Source organism: Ambystoma mexicanum, chromosome 8, assembly GCF_040938575.1.
Source record: "Ambystoma mexicanum isolate Mex_15411 chromosome 8, UKY_AmexF1_1, whole genome shotgun sequence".
NCBI lineage: Eukaryota > Metazoa > Chordata > Amphibia > Caudata > Ambystomatidae > Ambystoma > Ambystoma mexicanum.
The window spans coordinates 25179449-25203195 of record NC_090929.1 but is presented as its reverse complement, the minus strand read 5'-3'; the positions used below and the strand labels follow the sequence as shown (position 1 = coordinate 25203195).

At 48.6% G+C, this 23747-nt stretch overlaps 1 protein-coding gene across 2 annotated transcripts in view; it reads right to left on the bottom strand.

The window, feature by feature from the left end:
- Nucleotides 1-23747, bottom strand: part of PKN3 (protein kinase N3) — a 436492-nt gene that overhangs the window by 275185 nt on the left and 137560 nt on the right. For both annotated transcript variants that reach the window (XM_069609180.1, XM_069609181.1), the window contains exons 4-5: nucleotides 2709-2838; nucleotides 1159-1310 (exon numbers count right to left, since the gene is read on the bottom strand). In XM_069609180.1, coding sequence (XP_069465281.1) covers nucleotides 1159-1310; nucleotides 2709-2838 — 282 coding nt within the window. The remainder of the gene's footprint in view (nucleotides 1-1158; nucleotides 1311-2708; nucleotides 2839-23747) is intronic.

Sequence of the window (23747 nt, the reverse complement as noted above, 5' to 3'; positions counted from 1 at the left end):
GGGCTTCGACGGAATCGGAGTCGAGCGTGGCGCAGATGGCTTCTACACAGGCCTCGAGGGCAGTGCCCCGAGCGTGTCCTTCGACGGACATGGCGCCGATGGCGTCAATGTCTTCTTAGAAGACCTCACATGTTCTGCCGGCGCCGTGGACCGGGACCTGTAGTGGGCATGGCTAGAGCGATCCACCTTGTCCGATCGGGACCTCAAAGGCTCTCGAGCCGAGCCCGAAGGTGAGCGAACGGTGGCCCTAGCACGTTCCGTACTGGCTTCTTTCGAAGGCGCGGACGGAACAGAGCCCTGCGATTGGAAAATCGCCATCATCTCCATACGAAATGCATCCCATTCCGCAGGAGAAGAATGCTTGTTGGGACAAGCAACCCGTAGTCTGGCGGAGTCCCCGGACGAGGACAGGGAAGGCGACCGGTGACAGCGTTTCCGCGAATGCCTCGAAGAGGCAGAGGAATGGCGGGACCCACTACGGGACCGAGACCCCCCAGGACTTACGCCAACGTCTCGGAGAGTCGCCCCTCGAATCGTCAGTCGAAAGCCCCGCGGATTTCGACTTTTGGGGGTTTGGAAACCCTACCTACAGTCAGCTTCTTCTTCCGCTCCCGCCAGGCCTTCGACATTAACGACTGGCAATCGTCACAGTCATCAGTGGCGTGGTCCTCGCTGAGGCACCAGAGGCAGATGTCGTGCGGGTCCGTAAGGACATCTTGGAACCGCAATCCTGACACTTCTTGAATCCCGACCGCGGGGTAGAAGAAGAAGACATGATATCTTTTTCACAAAACACCAAGTTCGAAGAATCGATAAAAGTAACAGAAGAACCGAGGCACGCCGAGATCTCCGAAGCGAACACGTTTGCTGAAAAAAACACGTTTGCTGAAAAAACGGAACTGAGGCTACGGCGTCGTGCGTCCTACTTATAACATCCGGTAACGTCGGCTCGACGGAGGCCCTCGAGGACAGCGGATCGACGTCATCGACGCAGAAAAATTTTCCGAAGCAGCACAGCTGTGGCGATTACCTGTCATAGATGTGGAATACGTCGGAGGAACCAATCCCTTCAAACATTGTTTTAGTGTGGATTGTTTAAAGAAGTACCACCTCTCAGCATGGATGCCAGCCCCCCCCCCACCCACCCGGAACACTCACCTCAGCCAGTACTTTCCGATCCTGCACCTTGCGACCCCCCAGCAGCTTCACCACATTCTTGGCGCCCTCGGAAACAGCAGATTCCACACGCAGGTGATGGCGCAACTCCTCGAGCCGCAGCTCCAGGGGACTGAAGGGGGGGTGCAGCTTGACTAACATGGGAGGAAGAGAAAATGGTTACTCAGGGCAGAAATTATGCCACAGCAACAGGTTATTCTTCTATATCCCCAAGGTGACCCTAATTCAAGAGGCTGAGCTTGGCAGGAGTTCCCAGGCTACAACATGCAAACACATTAAGCATCAATTTTACAGCACGCAGGGGGGGGGGGGGTCGTTGGTTGAGGATCACCACAGGGCAACTCGATACAAAGCTAAATGGATAATTGGCCAAAAGCTCAGCATCTCAGCCCCGGATCTGGGCAGGGGCTCCTGGGTCCATGCAGAGCCTCACAGCTCAGGTGCAGGTGTTTAATAGGGATGTGCAGGGTTCTCATGGCACATAAACCCTCTACTATCCAATGCAAAGCTTACCTGCTGCAAAGACACGCACAGACAATCACTACATGTGTGTGCTATTACGTTTAACAACCCACCCCCCTCCCCACCTATTGGAGGGGCGTTCTGATGCACATAACCCGGAGGATCTCCCCACAATCTCCCCCCGCACTCCCCAAGTCCTCCACACCACCACTGAGCTTACTTCACAAACAGCTTCCAAGCACTCTGATTCCCAAGGTTGTAAATGGATCCACAGTGTGCACTACCCTCCTCCTCCCCCCCCCATGCTGGGTTCCTCTCACTGCTGGAGCCTCATGAATGACTCCTCCCAGTGACAGGATGTGCCTTACTCAGGGAATCCCCAGTCTCCTTTCCAGGTGCATATTACCTTGCTTGTGAACAACCCTTACTGCTGCAATGCACCGTCTGCACCGATGGATGGAGCCTCAAAGTGCACATTATCTGTGGAGTGCCACGGCTCCTCCCATTTCAGAAGCCTCCAGGTACTCATTGCCTGTGAACCTGGTGCCTCCGGGTACTCATCACCCGGGAACCGGTGCCTCATCACCTGTGAACCTGGTGCCTCCAGGTACTCATTACTTGTGGAATCCCATTGCTCCTCCTGCTGATGGCCCTTGTGAGCATTGACTGTGGATTCCCCAGGCTCCTCCCATTTCTGAGCTTCCCTGGTTACATTAGCTGTGAAATTCACTGGTTATTCCCACTGATGCAGGAGCACTGTGCCCTGTAATCCACTGGCTCCTCCCATTTATGGAGACTCCAGTTGCAATTTGATTTTGGGTTTGGTTTTTACAGCGCACTCCTGTCTCGCTGAAGGAACCTTGGTGCTGACAGTTTGTGCAAAGAATGTGCAACTGTAGTCAAAAGACAGAAATGCTTCAGAACTACCAACAGGATCCATGATGGGGAGCAGGGAAGAGAACCAATGGCATGACATTGAATCTTTGAGCAGGACATTACTTTGTTTGTTTGTTTGTTTATTTATTTGGTAATGCTCTCTGAGCCCGTGAGAGCCTCTGGGGTCACCTTACCTGTGGATTCCCCAGGCTCATCCTGCACACCTGCACTCTGGGTCACCTTCACAATCTGCATCCGGATCAGCTCCATCTTAATCTTGCTGTCCAGAAGCATCTGCTGAGCCGTCTGCAAGAGCTTACGATCCTAAGAATTAGAGAAGAAATAAGATACCCAAAGCAGCCAATCTAAAAAGAGGTCAATGACGCCCCATGGAAAGTAGCTACAAGCCTGACAGAGCTGCAAACCAGAAGATGGTTCTATGAGAAAACATTAGATTTGTACTCTAGTGTGCCCGTGGTGAGCCGGTAGACTCCGGTCCCTGGGGATTGGAGGTGAAGCAAAGCAACCTGTAGAGGCCCGGTCCCTGGGGTGTGGAGGTGAAGCGAAGCACCCTGTACAGGGCCAGTCCCTGAGGTGTGGAGGTGGAGCGAAGCACCCTGTATGGGCCTGGTCCCTGGGAGGGGGGGTGAAGCGAAGCACCCTGTACAGGCCTGGTCCCTGGGCTGTGGAAGTGAAGCACCCTGTACAGACCCAGTCCCCGGGGGGGTGAAGTGAAGCACTCTGTATAGGCCCAGTCCCTGGGGGTGAAGTGAAGCACCCTGTACAGACCTGGGGTTTGGAGGTGAAGCGAAGCACCCTGTACAGGCACGGTCCCTGGGGTGTGGAGGTGAAGCACCCTGTACAGGCACGGTCCCTGGGGGTTGGGTGAAATGAAGCACCCTGTAAAGGCACAGTCCCTGGGGTGTGGAGGTGAAGCGAAGCACCCTGTACAGGCCCGGCTCCTGTGGTGTGGAGGTAGCGAAGCTGTACAGGCCCGGTCCCTGGGGGGGTGAAGTGAAGCAACGTGTACAGCCCCGGTTCCAGGGGTGTGGAGGTGAAGCGAAACACCCTGTAACAGGCCCGGCTCCTGGGGTGTGGAGGTGAAGCAAAGCACCCTGTACAGGCCCGGTCCCAGGGGTGTGGAGGTGAAGCAAAGCACCCTGTACAGGCCCGGTCCCTGGGCTGTGGAAGTGAAGCACCCTGTACAGACCCAGTCCCTGGGGGGGTTAAGTGAAGCACTCTGTATTGGCCCAGTCCCTGGGGGTGAAGTGAAGCACCCTGTACAGACCTGGTACAGGCACGGTCCCTGGGGTGTGGAGGTGAAGCACCCTGTACAGGCACGGTCCCTGGGGGTTGGGTGAAATGAAGCACCCTGTACAGGCACGGTCCCTGGGGGTTGGGTGAAATGAAGCACCCTGTACAGGCACAGTCCCTGGGGTGTGGAGGTGAAGCGAAGCACCCTGTACAGGCCCGGCTCCTGGGGTGTGGAGGTAGCAAAGCTGTACAGGCCCGGTCCCTGGGGGGGTGAAGTGAAGCACCCTGTACAGGCACAGTCCCTGGGGGTGGGGTGAAGCGAAGCATCCTGTACAGGTACAGTCCCTGGGGTGTTGAGGTGAAGGGAAGCACCCTGTACAGGCCCGGTCCCTGGGGTGTGGAGGTGAAGCGAAGCACCCTGTACAGGCACCGGTCCCTGGGGTGTGGAGGTGAAGCACCCTGTACAGGCACCGGTCCCAGGGGTGTGGAGGTAGCGAAGCTGTACAGGCCCGGTCCCTGGGGTGGGGGAGTGAAGTGAAGCACCGTGTACAGGACCGGTCCCAGGGGTGTGGAGGTGAAGCGCGCACACACACACTAAGGGGGACACTGTATTCATCATAAATAATCTATTAAAAATACAGAAGACTCCTTGAAATGTAATAACGCAAAATAGAAAAACACATTTTTCACAACCAATACAGACATAGCACAATGCAGAGATTTCAATATCATTAATGTGTCTTGTTGCACAATGGCACACAATAATTATGCCAATATGCACATATAACCGTGGTCCTGAATTAAAATTGGGTCCAGTAGAGTTTCTCCAGAAACTGGGTCCTTCAACCCTGCCTTCTGTAGGTGGACTCCAAATTTCTGGTGGTGCCAAACATCTTTCAGAGTTTGTACATCCCCAAAAGATATTATAGTCAGAGGTGGGGTCCAAACACACAGATCATCCACGTAAGGAGGTCAAAACGTAAACCAATATATAGGTCCTCTTTGACATCCAATTACATAATTGAAAATGGAGATACTTAGGCGCGCACTCTGGTTCCCAGTCAGATTTACCTGCTACAGCATCATTTAGTATTCTCCTCCAAACCTTTTCTTGACTATCAATCATCAGGGAGGCTATTTTCCTTTTCCTTTTCCTTTTCAGGTGTCTGGTTAATTCTTAGTCAGAGGTGGGGTCCAAACACACAGATCATCCACGTAAGGAGGTCAAAACGTAAACCTGTATATAGGTGTCCTCTTTGACATCCAATTACATAATTGAGCAGGAGACAAAATGTAATTTCTATATTAAAACTGGTGGATCGACTGCATATCCTCCGAGGACTGCAGTCATATGTCCTTCGGAACCCAAAGCACTAGCAATATTCCATGGTCTGGGCAGAGGGGGAGGAGGGGAGAGGGCAGGTGATCAGTGTGGGTCACTGCATCCCACCAGCACTGTTTGCAATCTCATCCTTGTGAACGCCAACGCCGGGAGGATCACACCGACTTCAGAGTCTACAGACCAAGGAGTTCTGATGCAGACACTGGCCAATGCTCAATCCACTGGCTTTAAAAGAACCCTATGCCTATGCCAGTGCACGATTGGCCCTCGTAAAAGGTAGGCAAGGCGTCAATGCATTTAATAGGCCAGTATTTTGAGATGAGAAAGACTCTGGGAGCATTCTTGACTTTTCACCGTAGGTATCAGAGCCAACTACAAAGTCAAAGGTCAAGAGGGAATTTGCGGTACCACTTTATGCCCGCTTACGACGTGGTGACGGGTAGTCCATATTAAACTGCTGGCGGTTTGCGAGGTAGGACTTGAACCAGCGTAGGACAAGATTGCTCATCGCCACGCGCCGATGAAGGATGTCCGTGAGTGCCTTGTGATTTTGTAATTGACTCTTATGCCTATGCTGAAGAGTCAAAAATGTGTCGAAAGAGGCAGAGATCAAGTAGAACCTGGAGGCAGCGGTGGCCATACTCAAGGATGTTGAGGGCGTCGCCAACCACCTGTCTGGTTGCTGTCTATGTGCTGCATCTGGTCTACCCGGATTGGTAGGTTTGGAGGAGATTGTTGGTGTTGATGTGTTGCTGCAGCTGTGCGGCTACCGCTTTCTCAATGTTACCGAGGAAGGGAAGATGGGTGATGGGGTGATAGTTACCTGGGTTGTCGGGATCCAGAGTGTGTTTCTTTAGTAGAGGGAGGATTTGTCCTGTTTTTAGGGTCAATGGTATCTTAGGTTAGGCAGCTGTTGATGATCTCCAGGTAGAGAAGGAGAGCTTCTGCTGGGAAGGTTTTGAGAATGGATGCTGGCGGGATGTCTGTGTATGATGTGGCTTTGAGGGCAGCCAGGATTTCTACCAGGTCTTCTGTAGAGAGTATCTTCAATGTTGTCCAGGGTGTGGAGATTTCACAAGGAGGGATGTGAGGTGGGCCTGTGGAGGCACAGCTGGAGTCTATGTGCTATTAGGGAGAATTCTCATTCTATGGCTAAATTTCCCTTACCTATAGAGTCCCCCAGCAGCTTTGCTGGATTTGAAGGGTTTGTTTTTTTCTCCTGCTAAGAGTGAGACTCTTTCTGCCATTCTTAGACATTTTTTTGCTATGTGTGTTCTAGGCTATTTTTGAATTTAATGTCTATGGGGTTTCTCTCACCTCCATAGGAACCATCTTTATTCACATGTGTTTCACAACACCCTCTGTGCAGTGACACAGGGGTGTCATAGCAACCCCCAAACATAGACTCCATACCCTGGGACTGACTACTGTCTCCCAGGGCATGTAAAGTCCCCATTGACCCTTACTAGTCATTTTTTGGGAACTAAACCAGTACAACCCATCTTACTATGGAGGTACTGGGAAGGGTTAATAGTTTTTCCCTTAGGTTCCATTTTCGAGAGGGTACCGTACAGTCCCTCTCTCAAAAGTTTCTGGCTGATGGCAGTGGTTACTACCGTAAATATTCGACCGCAAATATTTTCCTATGGGATTTTCCCATTGTTCGAGGCTACCACATTTTCTGACAGCCTCTAACATACCGCCGGTGTACTTTAATATTACCTTTACGCCGGTAGGTTTTATTTGCCAGAACTTTAATATAACTTCTTTCTCGTGTCTTTCTCTAAACTCCTAACCCAGGTCGGGGATCTTTTGTTTGTCCTTTTGGCGGGCTTCTGCCAAGAAGCCCTCCTTTCGGCGCCACTGAGTCTGGGGTGGGTCCATTGTGTGAGAGGGGGAGTAGGACCTCTGGACAGGGTTGACCCATGTCGCACTCTATCCTGATAGGTTGGAGGGTCTCCCGCCAAGATGACCACTTCACTGTGTGATTGACAGCTAGGCTGTATGAATGGGGCTCTTTTTGCATAAAAGCGGAGGACTGGAAGAGCAAGACGCTGCCACTGGAACTAAGAAGCCAAAGACATCTGCAACGACTGAACCACCGACGAGAGAAGATCTTCATCTGCAAGAGCCTTCTTCCCTTGAGCTGGTGGAGCCAACCAGTTTGCCAATCGCCTTCCCAAACCTGCTTTGGTCGAAATCGCCAGTACCCTGTAGTCGGAGGCCGGATAGCCAGGCACCCGTCCACCCGGACCACGATTTAAAGGAGCGTACCTTTTATTCGTCGGGCAGCACCGCAGCTGGTTTCATCCCTGGGTAGTGCAGTACCTCGAACCTTCCTCCACGGAGAGAGCCTCTCTTCCTCTGCTGGATCCCCCGAACTGCAGGAACTACCAGGAACAGCCGCCACCACAGGAGCCACTTCTTCATTTATAAGGTACAGTGTTCCGCCAGGCCGCCCTTTCTGCGTGGTAGAGTTAAAGGTGTTTTAAATCCTTTTCCTACCTGTTGGGTTGGCCGCCCCTCTCTCTGAACATTGTCTTTCACCTTCTGCATCCACCTTTTCAAAATCGTTAACCAAAGACTTGACTGCAGCTACAAGAACATTTTGCTCCTGGGCCCTTGCCCTGTACCACTGACTCTGGAACAGGCCTACTGACTCTGGCTAAATTTGTTAGAACTGCCTTCACTAGATTACTTCTCAACTAGAACTGTGTTGGTGCACCTACTTCTTATAACCACCCCTTCCTCCACACTTTTAAACCTTGTGAAGTGCCATTTTGCTCAGTTTCCATTTAAGTATTTGCTATACTGATGCACTGCTGTGCCTAAACTGGTTCACAAACTCATGGGAAGTGTTGCTGGGGCCTGTAAGAAGATATTTCTATATGACTTGCGTTTTCCCTCCCTTGTAAGAAATTGCTAGAGTGCAATTTGTGTTTGGTTTCCACTGTGCCATTTTGCTCAGTTTTCCCTCTTGCTCAAACTTGTCTACAATTTAACTAGGGAGTTGTGTATACTTTCCTTGACTGAATGTAACTTGCTTAAGAACTGTGATAAATGCGTTTTACTAGTAGTGTATAAAATAAATATATATTCCTTTTTAATACAAAGCTTTGGTCAGTGTTTCCTTGTTCCAAAGTGCTGAAGGCCTATTGTGTAAACCCTGAATACTGCTCATCTCCCTCTTGAGAGAAGTCTGACTGCTCAGCCACAAACTAAATCTTTGTGGTACAGACGGATACCAAAGGGGATTTCTTGCTCTGACCTGTAGTCCTAATCTTCTGTAGTGCTCCCCAAGGGAACTGCACAGGATTCTGTCTAACACTGGTGGCAGCGGTAGAATAAAAGTATTGGATTTACATTTTAGAGTTCAGCTAGCACCTTGGTTCAAATAACCACAAGGCTAACTATCACAAAAAGTTTATTTTAAACAAAGTCAAAAATATGGAAAGTTACAGCCAGGAGACCCTCCTTACTAATACTGCTGATTATTTAAGGGATCTGTGTAGACAGAAAGGTCTTCCTGTCAAAGGCAAGAAATTAGAAATGATTGATAGACCGTTAGAGAAACAAAGTCTGGATAGTGGTGCTGTAGTGTCTACTACTCCAGCAAATGCAGCAAACATCGAGGAGGATAATCTTGAAAATGTTATTGCTGAAGCAGATGAGGAAGGAGGAGGATAACAATGTCACCCCCTCTGGTCCTCTACCTGCTCAAAGGCCTCAACCTGTGGCTACTGGACCTTTACCAGGTCCCACGTTAAGTCCTGAATTTATCTCTCTAGAAAAAAATGAGACTTCAACTAGAATTCAAATGAATTAGTGCCCAAACTGAACAGAGACATCAAGAACTAAGGCTCAAAGAAATGGAGCTCAATCATGAGCTTGAGATGAATAAATTGTCTTTGGAAAATGCTTCTCTCCCCGAATCTTCTAGATCTTCCAGTCCAAAAAGACCCTGGAAGCCTAAAGAGATTGTGGGTATGTATGAACCTAAGTTGGATGTATTAGATTAGCTTGCTATGTTTGAATACAATCATGGGCTCCAGGATATCACAGGGAATCAGTTGATCCCTTGGTTATTCTCTAGGCTCCCCCCTGTTGCATCTGATGTGGTAATGGAGTTGGGGGAGGTGGATAGGATGGATTATTAATGTGTAAAGCTAGATTTGGGAAGACTCCTTCCCAGTACCTTAAGAGGTTAAGGACCCTCAAAAAGCTTGATAGTACCCATTGGGCTACCTGGGTGAATGAGTGTTTGAAGAACTTAGAGGGATGGATTAAGGGTCATAGAGTTAACACTTATGACGGAATGAGAAATCTTGTAATGGAGTCTATCTATGATTCCTGCTCTACTGAGCTCAGACAGCACTTGGCTGATTCAAAAGAACTAGATTCTAAGAAGCTGGCTAAGGCTTCTGACTTGTGGGTTGCCAACAGGGCTACTCACAAGAATTCAGGGGTAACTCAGAAAAAGGATGAGGGAAAGGAGCCTAAAAAAGACAACAAAGAGCATTCAAATAATTCCACTTCAAAAGAGGCCCCCAAACAAAATTCTAAGGGTAAACCCCAAGGGAAACCTAATCAGAATAGTGTACCTTCTGGTCCCATACCAGGAGGAGGTCAGAACAAGCCACCATTCATAAAGACATTTGGAAAATGTTATGTTTGTGGCTGATCATGTGAAAGGGGATCCCAGATGTAAGGGTAAACCATCAGGGGTCCACACTGTCTCCTTAGCCTTCGCTCCAGAGGAGGAAGTACATATGGCCAGTGGAAACTTTCAACTACTAGCTGAAGACCCCATTGGAGTCTCAGCTAGTGTATCTTTAGTATCCCTAGGGTTGTGGGAACAACAGAATTTAGATGTGTATAATTCTATCCCTCCTAATACTAAAGAGTATTATAAAGTCCTAGTCAATGGTCAGGAGACCCCTGCCGTTAGAGACACTGGGGCCAGCATAACTGTGGTGGACAAATCTTTTTTCAAGGTGGAGGATGTTGCTAAGGCACCCAAACGCCTCACCAAGTTAGCTGGAGGGCCTGTGCAGATGCTTCCCCAATTACCAGTTCTCATCCAGTGCAATGAAATGACTGTCAGGATACCTGTGAGTGTACAATCTGAAGTACCAGGAAGGGTGCTGCTGGGCAATGACCTGAAAGATCTGGGAGTAGTGTCAAGTATGTTAAGTGACTTCAATTCAGCAACCCCACTAAGTCAGTGCCTCGTCTGGGACGCCCAAGGGAAGCCCTTATTTATATATTTTTATGACAAGTTATAATCTGGATGATAAACCCTTATATAACGCCCCTCTCTTTGAATCCCCCTGACCTCACTGAGCCAAGAAGTAGGTTTGTTTTGCAATTTAAAAGGTTTATTGAGAAAGTAAACAATATATATATATCACACTTTTATGAATAAATTAATATTTGATAGCACACTTAGGCATATGACAGTGATCAACAATGGATGATGTTACACTAGCACACTGATTTAATTACTTAGGAGTTAGTATAGGAAGGATAAGGTAGCTGAGAATACCTTTATGATTTCAAGGAAATGCAATGATGAATAAAATTGCAGTACAGAAATAAACTGATAGGGTTTCACAAGAGATAATATGTTCACTTTTCCCCTTGTGGCAATTCACTCCCCCCCCCCATGCAATATAAGGAGATGGAAGTAAAGCACACAGTTTTCAGGAATACAATCACAATACAATATGAATTTCAGTTCCCCCCTAGCAAACTTAGAGAAACAGGGATGGTTTTAAACACAGGCAAAAGTACTTTTAAATGTGGTATGCAAAGAAGGGAAAAATATGCTAAAAATGATTTCAATTCCCTGTAGGAGGTTCAGGGTAGGTGATAGCTATTTAAGATTAGTTCAAGTCACACTGGCAATGATTCAGGAATCATTATCAGAGGGAAAACGGATTTCAGCAGTTGCGAGCAAAAGACGGCTATTTTTGACAGGAGCTAATTTTTCAATTCGCAGCAATTTAGTCGCGTGCGTCGAGCGCGATTACGGTATAACTATAAGGAATAGAAAGTCGGTTCAAAAGATACGGACGATTTTGTGGAGATAGATTTTCAGAAATGAAATTAAAGTTTCAGAATGACAGATGCGCTGTGGAAGGTTTTGGATCAACAGGATGGATACACAATTCTATCATGCAGTTCTAGATAGGTGGAAATGGTTTGAATTAGATTATTTTAAACTAAGAGATTGGTTTGCACAGTTCTCAGGATACTCACTCCTAATTTTGGAAGGAATGGGCCTCGTCACGGATCTGGTCAACAGGTTGGACTGGACTTCTGGCGGGTGATTCTGAAGTCACAGCTCTCTGGGTCAGCTCTGCTCTGCTGGTCTGGATCTCTGGTTCTGCTGGTCTGGATCAAGTAGATTCTGGATACAGCACTGCTTTCTGGGTACTGGCACAAGGTTCTAGCCAGAATCAAACAGCTTGCCCGGCTGTTGAATAGTTTGGTTAGGTTTGCTGGATGCTGAGGCCTCTGAAAAGGATTCAGCTTTTGGACTAGGCCTCTCTGCTGCAAGTTCTGAAATCTGGAGTCTGGTTTTCTAAGTTCTGGAGATGGTCCTTCTGGATATTATCTGGTCCGGCAAAATGCTTCGCAAGTAAATGGAAAGTGAGTGTGTTGCCTGTCCAAAGCAGTCTCTTTTTATGTGTTTTGAAAATGGGTGTGTGCGTGGGCATAACTAAGCCTGCCCCTCACAACTTATTGGCCAAGTCCTCCTCTCTCCCTTGATTGTGGAAGGAATGGAGTGGCATTGGGCATCAATTTTATGGCATACAGAAAAAACAAGCCCCTTGTCAATTTGCACACAAATCTATTTTTGATCCAAATACATATTTATCTATGTACCATTTTTCTAATATAAGTCCAGTTAACATATTTTCTGTAGCACCAAACCATCCGATCCCCGTCTTTGTAAGATGTCGTGTCCACTTATGACAGAATTCTGCCCTTTTCATCAAGAACACAACCTCTAAACTTTTCCAGAATTTACACAAACATGCACAAGGAATATGGGCATCAGATGATAAAGTGTCAGATTTTTAACATATAGACATTCAGAGTAATAACTTATTTTCCGCTACTACCCCTCCCCCCCCAGAACATACCACAGATTTCTAACACCTCTTAAAATGTGCACAGAAAAATCTCAAGAATAATGGAATAATGATATTAATTATATAATTTTGACAAGTCCGTACTATGAATTATCCATCTTTTTTAAATTATGCTCTGGCCCAGAGGGGTGTGGTTTCCCAAAGCACATGGTGGAATTTACTGGTTTGTCCACTTCCTCCAACTCAGGTTGCTCACAGAGGCACTGCTCCTCCCAGTTTCTTCCAAGAGGAAGCCATTTATGACCCCCCCCCTAATTTAACATTTGCTTGAGCCAAGGAAAGCTCATTGTTCTGTTTCACTGCTCCCAGGTGCTCCTCCCCTGATTCAATCAGAGAGGTGTAATCTCCTTTTGGTGGTAACAGCAGAAGGCAGCCAGGCCTGCGAATGCAGTGGCTGGGCAAGTTTCAACTCCTGTCGGGGGTGGTTGCCGGGCAGAATTCAATCTCTTCAAGCCAGGCTTCAGCCAAATGTCACTTTTGTTCCAGTTTTCTTCATTCAAATCAAACTTACAATTTTTACACATGCAGCTAGAACGCTGATTCCAAGTTCAAAACTCTGACCTTTAAACCGTTGCAACCTATGTGACACTCAAAAGTAGGTCACTCATTTATTTTAAACATTTCGATTTTAGTAGTTTTAAATCCAATTTCAGTTAAGCTGCTGACATCCACAGCTCAGCCAGTTTTGTTATAAACATTGCTTTGGGCTCTTTCCAGATTTTGTATGCACACAAGACTACATTCTGCCAAATGTCTGCTGGTGTTCAGTGAGATTTTTGAATATCTTGCAATGTTTAAAATAGGCATTTTTAGCTTGCATTTTAGAGAAACAAAGGTGATTTCAAAGCGCTTTTTGAGCTAACAGGCACTGCTGCTTTTCCTTTGGCACCACGTTTCACTCATGGCGCTTCTGGCCCACCACGCTCGCCCTGGTGGGTGACAGGTTAGGCAACCATTTTGGTGTGCGCAAAACTGCGCGGTTTTCCTGGATTCTGGCGCAAATGTGGGCTTTTTGGCCATCTTGGATTTTCTAAGCCCACAACACCAAATGTTGCAGCTTAATAACTTGAACGTGGGTCAAGACACCCAACAAGTACTCCCAGACCTCCTAGTAAGAGATTACAGGAGCTTACCAGACCTGCAGGGGAGAGGAACTTGGAGGGGCTCTCCTGATTGATTGATTTATTTATTTATAGAGCGCTTTACACCAAGGCGCTGTACAATGGAACAACAAAATACAAAAAACCAACAGCACTTAACAATGGGAGCAAAATTTACATGTTGAATCATTCAACAAAACAGTGCAAAGAGCAATTAACTTAGGGGGGTAGAAAGGGGAGAGGGAAGAGGTGGGGGGGAGTAGGAGTTCGACAGGGTGAGGGAAAATGGAAGAGGATGAGAGAGGAGTAGGAGAGGGGAAGAGAGGAATCAGGTGAGAGGGGAAGTTTTCAAGGAGGAGGGATTTAAGAGAAGTGCGAAATGAGGCGAAGGTCGTGGTAGAGCGGATTGTGAGATGGAGTGAGTTCCAGTGCAGAGGTGCAAGGAGTTGGAATGAGCGGAAACGGGAGGAAGCGCAGGGGGAAGGAGGAACAGTGAGGAGGAAATGGTCAGTGAAGGGGGCGGGATGTGGAGTAGAAGGAGAGAAGGGAGGAGAGATAAGGAGGAGCAAGACCATGGAGGGATTTGAAGACAAGGCAGAGAAAGTAGAATTTAAGCTGTGAGTGGAAAGGTAGCCAGCCAAGGTAAGAGAGCGAGGAAGAGATGGAGTCACGGGAGGTAAGGAGACAGAGGATACGGACAGCAGAGTGGTATATGGATTTAAGAGGGGCAAGTTGAGATGCGGGAAGTCCAAAGATTAGAGATTAGAGAAGAGCAGTAGAAGAGGCGGGAGAAGATGAGAGAGGAAATTAGGAGTTTGGTGGCGTGGAATGTGAGGGAGGAATGGATTTTGCGTTTATTGTAGAGGTGGTATCGGCAGGTGCGGGAGTTGAGTGAAATGTGTTGTGAGAAGGTGAGAGAGGAATCAAAAAGAACACCTAGATTACGAGCTTGGAGGGAGATTGGGAGATTAGAGGGAGGAAAGTGAATGAAAGGAGGAGGGGAGGGAGGGGGGGGGAGAGAATTAGAGGGGAAGAAAAGGACTTTGGTTTTATCGGTGTTAAGAGAAAGAAAGCGGGAGGACATCCAGTTCTTGATAGCAGTGAGGCAGGAGGAGAGTTTAAGGTGGAGGTCAGGTGAAAAGGAGGAGAAAGAAAGAAAAAGTTGAGTATCGTCAGCATAGAAGTGATGGGAAATGCCAAACGAGGGGAGATGACAGGGGCAATGAGAGAGGTGTAAAGAGAGAAAAGGAAAGGACCAAGTACAGAGCCTTGAGGAACACCGTAGATAAGAGGAAAGGAAGGAGAGGACTGGCCTCCCCACGAAACAGCAAAAGAACGGGTGGAGAGGTAGGAAGATAGCCATTTTAGAACAGGGCCTTTAAATCCGAAGGAGGAAAGAGTATGGAGTAGTAGTGGATGATCGACAGTGTCAAAAGCTGCAGAGAGATCAAGTAGAATAAGGATAGAGGATTGCTTAGCATGACGAGCAGAGAGAAGTGAGTTAAGGATAGAGGTGAGAGCAGTTTCAGTGGAATGTTTGGGACGGAAGCCAGATTGGAGGGGAGGAAGGAGAGAGGAAGAAGTAACAAAGGATGAGAGTTGAGAGTAGGCAATGTGCTCAAGAAGCTTAGAAAGGAAAGGTAGAAGAGAGGTCTGTAATTAGCAGTGAGAAGTGGATCGGCGGAGGGTTTCTTTAGAATAGGAATAATCATTGCATGTTTGAACGTAGAGGGAAAGGTTGATGAGGAGAGGCAGGAGTTGAAGAAGGTGGTAAGGTAAGAGATAAGAAGAGGGTAGATCTTGGGGGTAAGAACGGAGGGGAGAGGGTCGGAGGGGGCAGACATGGGGTGGGCTTTGGATAGAAGGGAGGAGACTTCAGAAGGGGAAACAGGTGAGAAGATGGACATAGTAGAAGAGGGAGGAGAGGGGGAGTCAGAGAGGGAGTTAATTTTTTGCCAGAGTGTGAGGATTTTGGAGGAGAAAAAAATTGGCAAAGTCAGAAGGAGAGAGTGTGGAGTTGGTTGAGGGATCAGGAGTTGGAGGAGAGAGAAGACGGGAGAGAGTTTGAAAAATCCGACGAGGGTGGGAGGCTTGAGACTGGAGAAGGTTAGAGTAGTAGGAGGATTTAGCTGCTGCAAGACAAGAGTTGTAAAGTGTGTGGTAAGAAAAGTAAGAAGTTTGATTAGAAAGCGAGGGAGTTTTGAGCCAGAGTCTCTCTAACCGCCGGAGAAGGCGCCGCATAGAACAGAGACAGGAGGTAAGCCAGTGTTGAGAAGGCTTCCGAGTAGGACAAAAGAAAGAAAGAGGGTAAAGTTGATTTAGGGCAGAGGAGATAGAAGAGGAGAGGGAAGAGAGAGCATTGTCTGCAGAGAGTAGAGCAAAGTCATGGGGAGATGGAAGAGAAGCTGAACAAGTGTCAGAAAAGAGGGTAGCGTCAAAATTACGAAGGTCACAACGCGAGTAGATTGGAGGGGAGGGATTAGCAGTAGTGTAGTGCGAGAGAGGAGATAGTGAGAATGAGAGTAAAGCATGGTCTGAGAGACAGGAAGAGAAGAGACAGGGGAGGAGGGATAGGAGGAATTGAGGATGAGGTCAAGAGTTGACCCAGAGGAATAAGTAGGGAATGAGGGAAGGGGGGAGAGGAGGTAGGAGTCGAGGATGGAGAGGAGGGGAGAGGATTGAGGGGGAAGAAGGAAGATGGATATTAAAGTCACCGAGTACACTTAGAGGAGAGGGGGAGGGAGAGATGCAAGAGGAGGTGATCTAGGTCTTCATAGAAGGAAGAGAGAGGGCCAGGGGGGCCATAGATTATCAGGAAGGAAATAGGGTGGGGAGTGGAGAAGGACTTGTAGAGGAATTCAAAGGAAGGGAAAGAGGGGAGAGTTGGAGAAGAAGAGGAGGAGATATATTTGGGTTGGTACAGGAGACCGACGCCTCTGCCACGGCCAGAGGGGAGGGGGGTGTGAATGAAGGAGGAAGAGAAGGTCGTCAAGGATGCGGGGACAGAGGTGTTATGAGGGAGAATCCAGGTTTCAGTAAGACAGAGGAAATGAAGGTTGAGGCAAAAGAATAAATCAAGGGTAGCTGCAGTTTTATTATAGATAGATCTGGCGTTCCAGAGAGCAGTGTTCATGAGGGCAGAGTGGTTGGCAGTGGGGGTAAAGAAGGTTAGGGCGGTGAGAGAAGGACTGGGGGTAATTGGAGGAGCAGGGGTGATGATAGTGAAGAGGACTAGGCATTAGGACTAGGAGGAGAGAGGCGAGAAGAAGGGAAAGGGGAAGGAGGAAGGGTGGAGAGAGGGGGGAGAGTGAGGTGGAAGGGAGTTATGGAAGATCGCATACCAAAGGACAAGGAGAGGGACAAGTAGAGAAAGGACCGTAGTTGTAGGAGTTAGGAATGTGGCGGGTAGAGACCAGTATGACAGTTACAGAAGGGGGAGGAAGTGGGCAATGAAGGACCAGGAGAGAAGGGGGAGTGGAAAGTGACAGGAGGGGATACGGGATGGCGCCAAAGGTGGTCACGAGTCCAGTGATTAAAGTTGGCAGGTAAGGACAGTGGAGACAGGGGGAGCAAGCACACAGAATAGAAATTGGAGTAGTCCAGGTACAGAATGGCGCCAAAAGTGGACGCGGGGCCAGTGATGAGAGGTGGCCCGGAAGGAGCTAGAAGCGTCAGAGGGAGCAGGCACTCGAAACTGCAGTTGGAGGAGTCCAGGTGCTTGGGGCAGGAAAATGAGGTGGTAATTTTGGACAGCTGCCAGGTGATCACGGGATCAGAATTGAGAGATGACCTGCAGGAACCTCTAGAGGCAGAGGGAGTAGATACTAGCAGATATGGTTGGAGGAGACCAAACGTGTTGTTGAACAAACACACTGCCGGCGGGCCGGACCGATGTAGGTGTAGACCCACAGATGCTGCAGGTTCACAAGTTGATAAGGTAGCCCAAGCAGGACCTCATATGGTGAAGGAGGAGCAGGGGCACACAGAGCCTCCTCGTTTCAGTCTGGACACAGGAAGGGTGAGAGGCAGCTGTCGGTCTCCGGAGGTCCCAATGCCAGTCGCACGGTTGGCTGCAGGGTCACCCGGGTCCAGTGTGTTGTAAAAGGGCTCCGGGGGCAGCGAGGAGTGAAGAGGGGGCTGCGGATACACCCGGACCCCGTGTGCAGCAGAAGGGGCTCCGGGGGCAGCGTAGAGTGGAGAGAGGCGGCTGCCGTTTCACCCGGACCTCGTGTGTTGCGGGAGGGGCTCCGGTGGCAGCGTACAGTGGAGAGAGGCGGCTGCCGTTTCACCCGGACCCCGTGTGTTGCGGGAGGGTCTCTGGGGTAGCGTGGAGTGAAGAGGCTGCCGCGGAATCACCCAGACCCTGTGTGAAGCAGGAGGGGCTCCAGGGGCAGCGTGGGGTAGAGAGGCGGCTGCCGCTTCGTCCGGACCACATGTGATGCAGGAGGGGCTCCGGGGGCAGCGGTTAGGGAGAATTCTCTGTAAAGGCTAATTTCCCAAACCTAGTGAGTCCCCCAGCAGCTTTGCTGGATTTTGTGGGGTTTATTTTTTTCTCCTGCTAAGAGCGAGGCTCTTTTTCTCCTACTCTTAGACATGATTTGAGGTGTTCCTTTGACCTTGAATGTGTTTTATGGGATATGGGGTCTTTTACCCCATAGGGCTTCATGTGTTTTTGGTATGTGGGTTACACAGCACCCTCCGTGCCGTAACCCAGGGGTGTCGTAGCGACCCCCAAACATAGACTCCATACCCTGGGACTGACTGTCTCCCAGGGCATGTAAAGTCACCATTGGCTTTACTAGTCCCAAATTATGAACAGAAACCAGTACAAACCATCATATTGTGGACGTACTGGTCGGGGCAATTCGATTGCCCCAGGGTCTATTGTTCGAGGGGGCACGTCTCCGTCCCCCCTGATCGTGTTTTGGCTGGTGGCAGTGGATACTACTTTTTATATTCGACTGCAAATATTTTCCTATGGGATTTTCCCATTGTTCGAGGCTACCACTTTTTAATATAGCCTCGAACATACCGCCAGTTTATTAAATTAATATAAAATCACCGGTTGGGATTTATTGCCGAAACTCAGTTCCAAAATGGCATTTGTGTTCGCTTCTGTGACTCCAACCCAAGTCGGGCCCTTTGTTCCACTTTTTGGTGGGCTTCTCCACAGAAGCCTCCAAAAGTGGTGCCACTCTGTCTGGGTGCCACAGGGGATGTGGGAGGGGGTTTAGGCACCCTGGACTTAGTTGCCTTGGCAACTCAAGTCGCACTCTTGTGTGATTGGCCCAAGTGGTGAGCCGCCCAGCTCACCACTTAGCATGTTTGATTGACAGCTAGGCTGAATGAATGGGGGTTTGCTGCATAAAAGCAAGGCTTTGGGGACTGGAACTTCAGAAGTCGCCACAGGACCTGAAGAATCCGAAGACTGAGAAGCTGAGCCGACCTGCAACGACGACACCACCGGTGGAGCCCTGCTGAACCGTCTCAACACTTTTCCCGACAACAGAGGAGATCTCCAGTCCGGAGAGTCTTCTTCCTTTGACTGGTGGGGTTAACCAGTTTGCCCGTCTTTTCGCCTTCCCGGATCATCTCGTGGCCACCTTGCCTGTGCCAAGCACCCGGGCAACCGGGATACCACGGTTTTTCCACCACCGCGAATAAAAGGGCCTTACCTTTTAACCGGAGAACTCTGCGGCTGGTTTCTTCCCTCGCAGTGCAACGACCTTCAGCTTTCCTCCACGTCGAGACCATCTCTTCCTCTGGACGACACCGTGACTTGCACCTTCTGCCAGGAACAACTGCCCCTGCTGGAGGATCCTCTCCACTTTGAAGGTACTGTGTCCGCCTGGCCTCCCTCGCAATGGTCTGTGTGGGGTGACTCTTAAAGCTTCCACTTACCACTTGGGTTGGCCCTAGGCTGGCTAACTGAACTTTTCTGAGAAGATTTAATTCTTTTCTGAACTCCCTGCAAGACTTTGAGACTTTTAAAACTGTGTGATCTTGGGCGCATTGGTGCTCTGTTCTCTCAAAGAGGGAGCCTGGCCACTGAACTTTTTGCCCACAAGTAGACTTGACTTCGTGCCTTGCTGGGTGCTTCTAAAGTATTGTGTTGTGTGCTTTTCCTAATTTCTGCTTTTTCCCTCCCTTCTTCTTAACTTATTGGAGTGCCATCTTTAGTTAAGGGCTCACCTCTGTCTGGAAATAAGTGGTGTTAACTAAGACTTGTCTAATAAGGAATAAGGGATGTACATCTAGTAATAGTGACTGTGTGTTGAATTTACTTACCTCTTTTTGTGCCAGTGTAAATTACAAGTGTGTCTTTAAATAAATAATTATATACTTTTACACCAAAGCTCTGGTCTTGAGGTCCCGATGCAGGCTCCGCGGACGGCTGCAAATTCACACGGGCCCGTATTGTGAAGAAGGGGCTCCAGGGCAACGTGCGGCGTGGTGGCTGGTAAAAAAGGCCCAGAGTGGAGGCTCCGGGAGTTGGAGCCGGCGCCAGGCGTGTCACGGGAGGAGGAGAGGACAGACGTTCAGGATGTCCGCAGGGCGGGAAGGATATCGTAGGGTCGGCCTACGGCAGAGTAGGAGAAGGCTGTCCCACGTCTCAACTCGAAAAAACACAAGGCGGATCCGATTTCTGTTGGCAATGCCGTCGGAGGAGCTCCAGTAGTTAAGGAACAGGAACGTAGGAAGAAAAGGGGTAAAATTGCTGTTTAAATTGTTTTGAATTTAAAATGATTCAGCCTGAATGAGGAGACGCTGGCTCAGGCCGCCATGCTCATGCGCCCTCATCCTGAGGAGATGATTGAAAAAGAAATCACTCCTACTCTACTGGAGTTACTAACTGCTATTTTAAGCAACCAGAAGCAAAGGGGAAACCCAAGACTTCCAAGAAGAAACCAGCAGAAAGCACTCCAGTGCTGCCAACCAGGAAATATCCTGGGTTGTCAAAAATCACACCTGTGATTCCTCCTCCAGCTGAGGCTGAGAGTGAGGTACAATCCTGTGTGGTTGAACTAGAGCCTGACGACTCGGATCTAGGAGGAGGCCAGGAACTCATTGGAGATCTTGGCCCTGTGGACCATCCTGAGCTGCAGTCTTTACTGGCAGACGGTGGCCCCAACAGGGCAGACTTCAGTAGGGGACAAAGAGAATGTCCAACGCTGGAAGGTCTTCGCCACCAGGCAGCTTCTCAGCTTGAAGGGCAAGAGCCTGGGAAGTATAGGTTACACTGGGAAGATGGCCCTTCTATAGTGAACCGAGAGAGTCATTCCCTGGAGACTACAAGAGACTTGATGTGCCCCAAGAAAAGTGACACCAATTCTTGCAACTAGCCCGTGAGATACCTTTGGCTGGTCACTTGAGTTTCAAGAAGACCAAGGAAAGGCTCTCTCTCTACTTTTATTGGCCTAAAATGGGGGCTGAGGTAGATAAGTACTGCAAGAGTTTCCACACTGTATTGCTCTCCCCTGAAAAGTGCACGGAACAACCATAAATCACCAATGCAATTATACAGCAAATACTTCAACCCATAAACAGACAGACACAATAACTCACAGCCACGCACTCTTTAGAAGATAATCAGCTCTTTACGGCTATTTATTCAAAGATTACAAGTACATAGAAATAACTCATAAAACTAATATGGACATAGATCACAGAAGAAAAGTAAAGAAGTCAAAAAGAAATACATCACTGAGCGTAAAATAATTCCTCATTTCGTCCAGAAGCGGCTGGAAGACCCCAGGGACAGCCAGGCCGAGAGTGCCACAGCTCACAGGAAGGCGAGACGGAGCGTCCTTCTCTGGCTGAAGTCACACCTGACTCCCTCCGGGTTTCCGCATATATAGACACTCCACAAAGGGGAGTCAATTCTCAAACTTTCTGGAAATTGCACCTGTGCAGTTGAGGAACAGCCGTCGGTTGCCAGCTGGGTCAATCGAGAGCTCCCCCCAAGGAACGCAGGGCCTCCCTGCTCTAAAAACACACTCCACGGAGAACAGTAGCAAGCCATAACAACATTAGCTTTCCCAGCAGAAATGGCCTTGACTGCATACCAAGTTTGGAAAAGCATGTTTGTCTCAGCACTATGAATCTAACACTTCAGCAAAATGTGTGCAGCCTTTCACTGCGGAGTGAAGTAAATATCCAACATGGCTCCGAGCTCTCCCAGAATGCATTGCGCACCCGCGACGTTTTGAATCAAGCATAACACACACTGGCCAAACTTCTGGTAAAAGTGGCTCCAAGAACGTGGCACCTTTAGTGCCTCTCCCTGTGGTGGGAGTACCATTTGAGAGGGTAGGAATCGACATTGTTGGTCCCCTTGATCCTCCAACCTCTTCAGGCAACAGGTTTATCCTTGTTGTAGTAGACCATGGTACTAGGTACCCTGAAGCAATTCCTATGAGGACTGTTACAGCTCAGGCTGTAGCCAAGGCCCTCCTTGGTATTTTTTTTTTACCAGGGTTGGGTTTCCTAAGGAGATCATATCCGACAGGGGGTCACATTTTATGTCCCACTACATGAAGGTTATGTGGAAAAACTGTGGAGTTACCTACAAGTTCTCAACAGCATACCACCCTCAGACAAATGGGTTGGTCGAAAGGTTTAGCAGAACCATGAAGAGCATGATAGGAACTTTAGAGGATCCCCTTAAGAAAAAATGGGATCTCCTACTGCCATGCCTTCTCTTTGCATATAGAGAAGTCCCTCAGGAGGAAGTGGGTTACAGTCCCTTTGAACTTCTCTATGGCCATCCGGTCAGTGGTCCATTGGCCCTGATCAAGGAGGGGTTGGAGAGTGCTCCTTCCACCACGCCAGTCAGAGTCACCGACTATGTGATAGGACTCCAGAGGAGAATGTCACACATGATGGCTAGCCAAGTGATAACTTGAAAGCAGGTCAGGCTCTGGTTAAGCATTGGCATGACCAGAAAGCAAATATGGTTGAGATTGCTCAAGACCAGCTAGTTCTTGTTATGGTCCCAACAAGGCAGAGCGCCTTGCAGGACAAATGGATGGAACCCTTCAAGGTTGTGGGAAAACTTGGAGAGGTGAACTATCTGGTGGACTTAGGCAATCCTAAAGAGGCTCCTAGAGCCTTTCACACCAATCGTCTAAAAGCGTATATCTTGAGACCAGAACTGGGAGCTTTGCTTCTAGCTTCAGCTCAAGAGGAGGAGGAGAGTGAACCTCTACCTGATGACCTCAGAGGCAAACCTTTAGATGAGAAAATAGAAGGAGTTAATCTCTCTTCTAATCTGACACCTGAGCAACAGGAGGAATGCACAGTTTTGTTAAATCAATTTGCCCCTCTGTTTTCTCTAGCACCAGGCTTGACCCCTTGGGGCCAGCATGATATCAATACTGGTGACTGTTTACCTGTCAAAAGCAGGGGTTACAGGATGTCATATAATGTAAGAACCCACATCAAAGGAGAGGTCAACAAGATGCTTGATCTCGGGGTAATAGAACCCTCTACTAGTCCATGGTCTAGCCCAGTTGTGTTAGTACCAAAGGCAGGATCCAAAGAGTTGAGATTCTGTGTGGACTATAGAGCTCCAAATGCAGTCACTAAGACTGATGCCCATCCTTTGCCAAGGACAGATGAGCTGGTGGATAGACTTGGTTCAGCCAAATTCCTCAGCACATTTGATCTCACGTCAGGCTATTGGCAAATAGCCCTGACTGACCATGCCAAGGAGAAAACTGCGTTCTCCATCCCAGTTGGCTTATACCAGTTTAAGGTTATGCCTTTTGGATTAAAGAATGCACCTGCTACATTCCAAAGGATGATTAATCAGGTTCTGAAGGGGATGGAGGATTTTGGCATGGCATATTTGGATGACATTGCAGTGTTCAGCCCTACTTGGAAAGAACATGTTGACCACCTAGGATATGTTTTGCAGGCTCTTGAACATGCCCGTCTGACTATAAAAGCAAGTAAATGCCAAATTGGTCAGAGTAAAGTGGTCTACGTTGGGCATGAGGTAGGAGGTGGCGAGATAAGTCCTTTGCTCAGCAAGATTGAAGCTGTGCAAAATTGGACAACCCCTTCTACTCAAACCCAAGTGAGAGCCTTCCTAGGGCTCACTGGGTATTACAGGAATTTCATTGCGAACTATGGATCCATAGCTTCTCCACTGAATGTAATCTCCTCTCCAAAGTTCCCTAAAAAGATCAAATGGAATGAGGAGTGCAATTCGGCCTTTGAAAGCCTGAAGAAAGCCCTTTGTCAAGCTCCAGTTGTCAGAGCTGCTGACTACCACCAACCCTTCATTGTACAAACAGATGCTTCCAATATAGGTATAGGTGCAGTACTCAGTCAACTGGATGAGAAAGGTAGGGAGCACCCCATTTGCTTCAT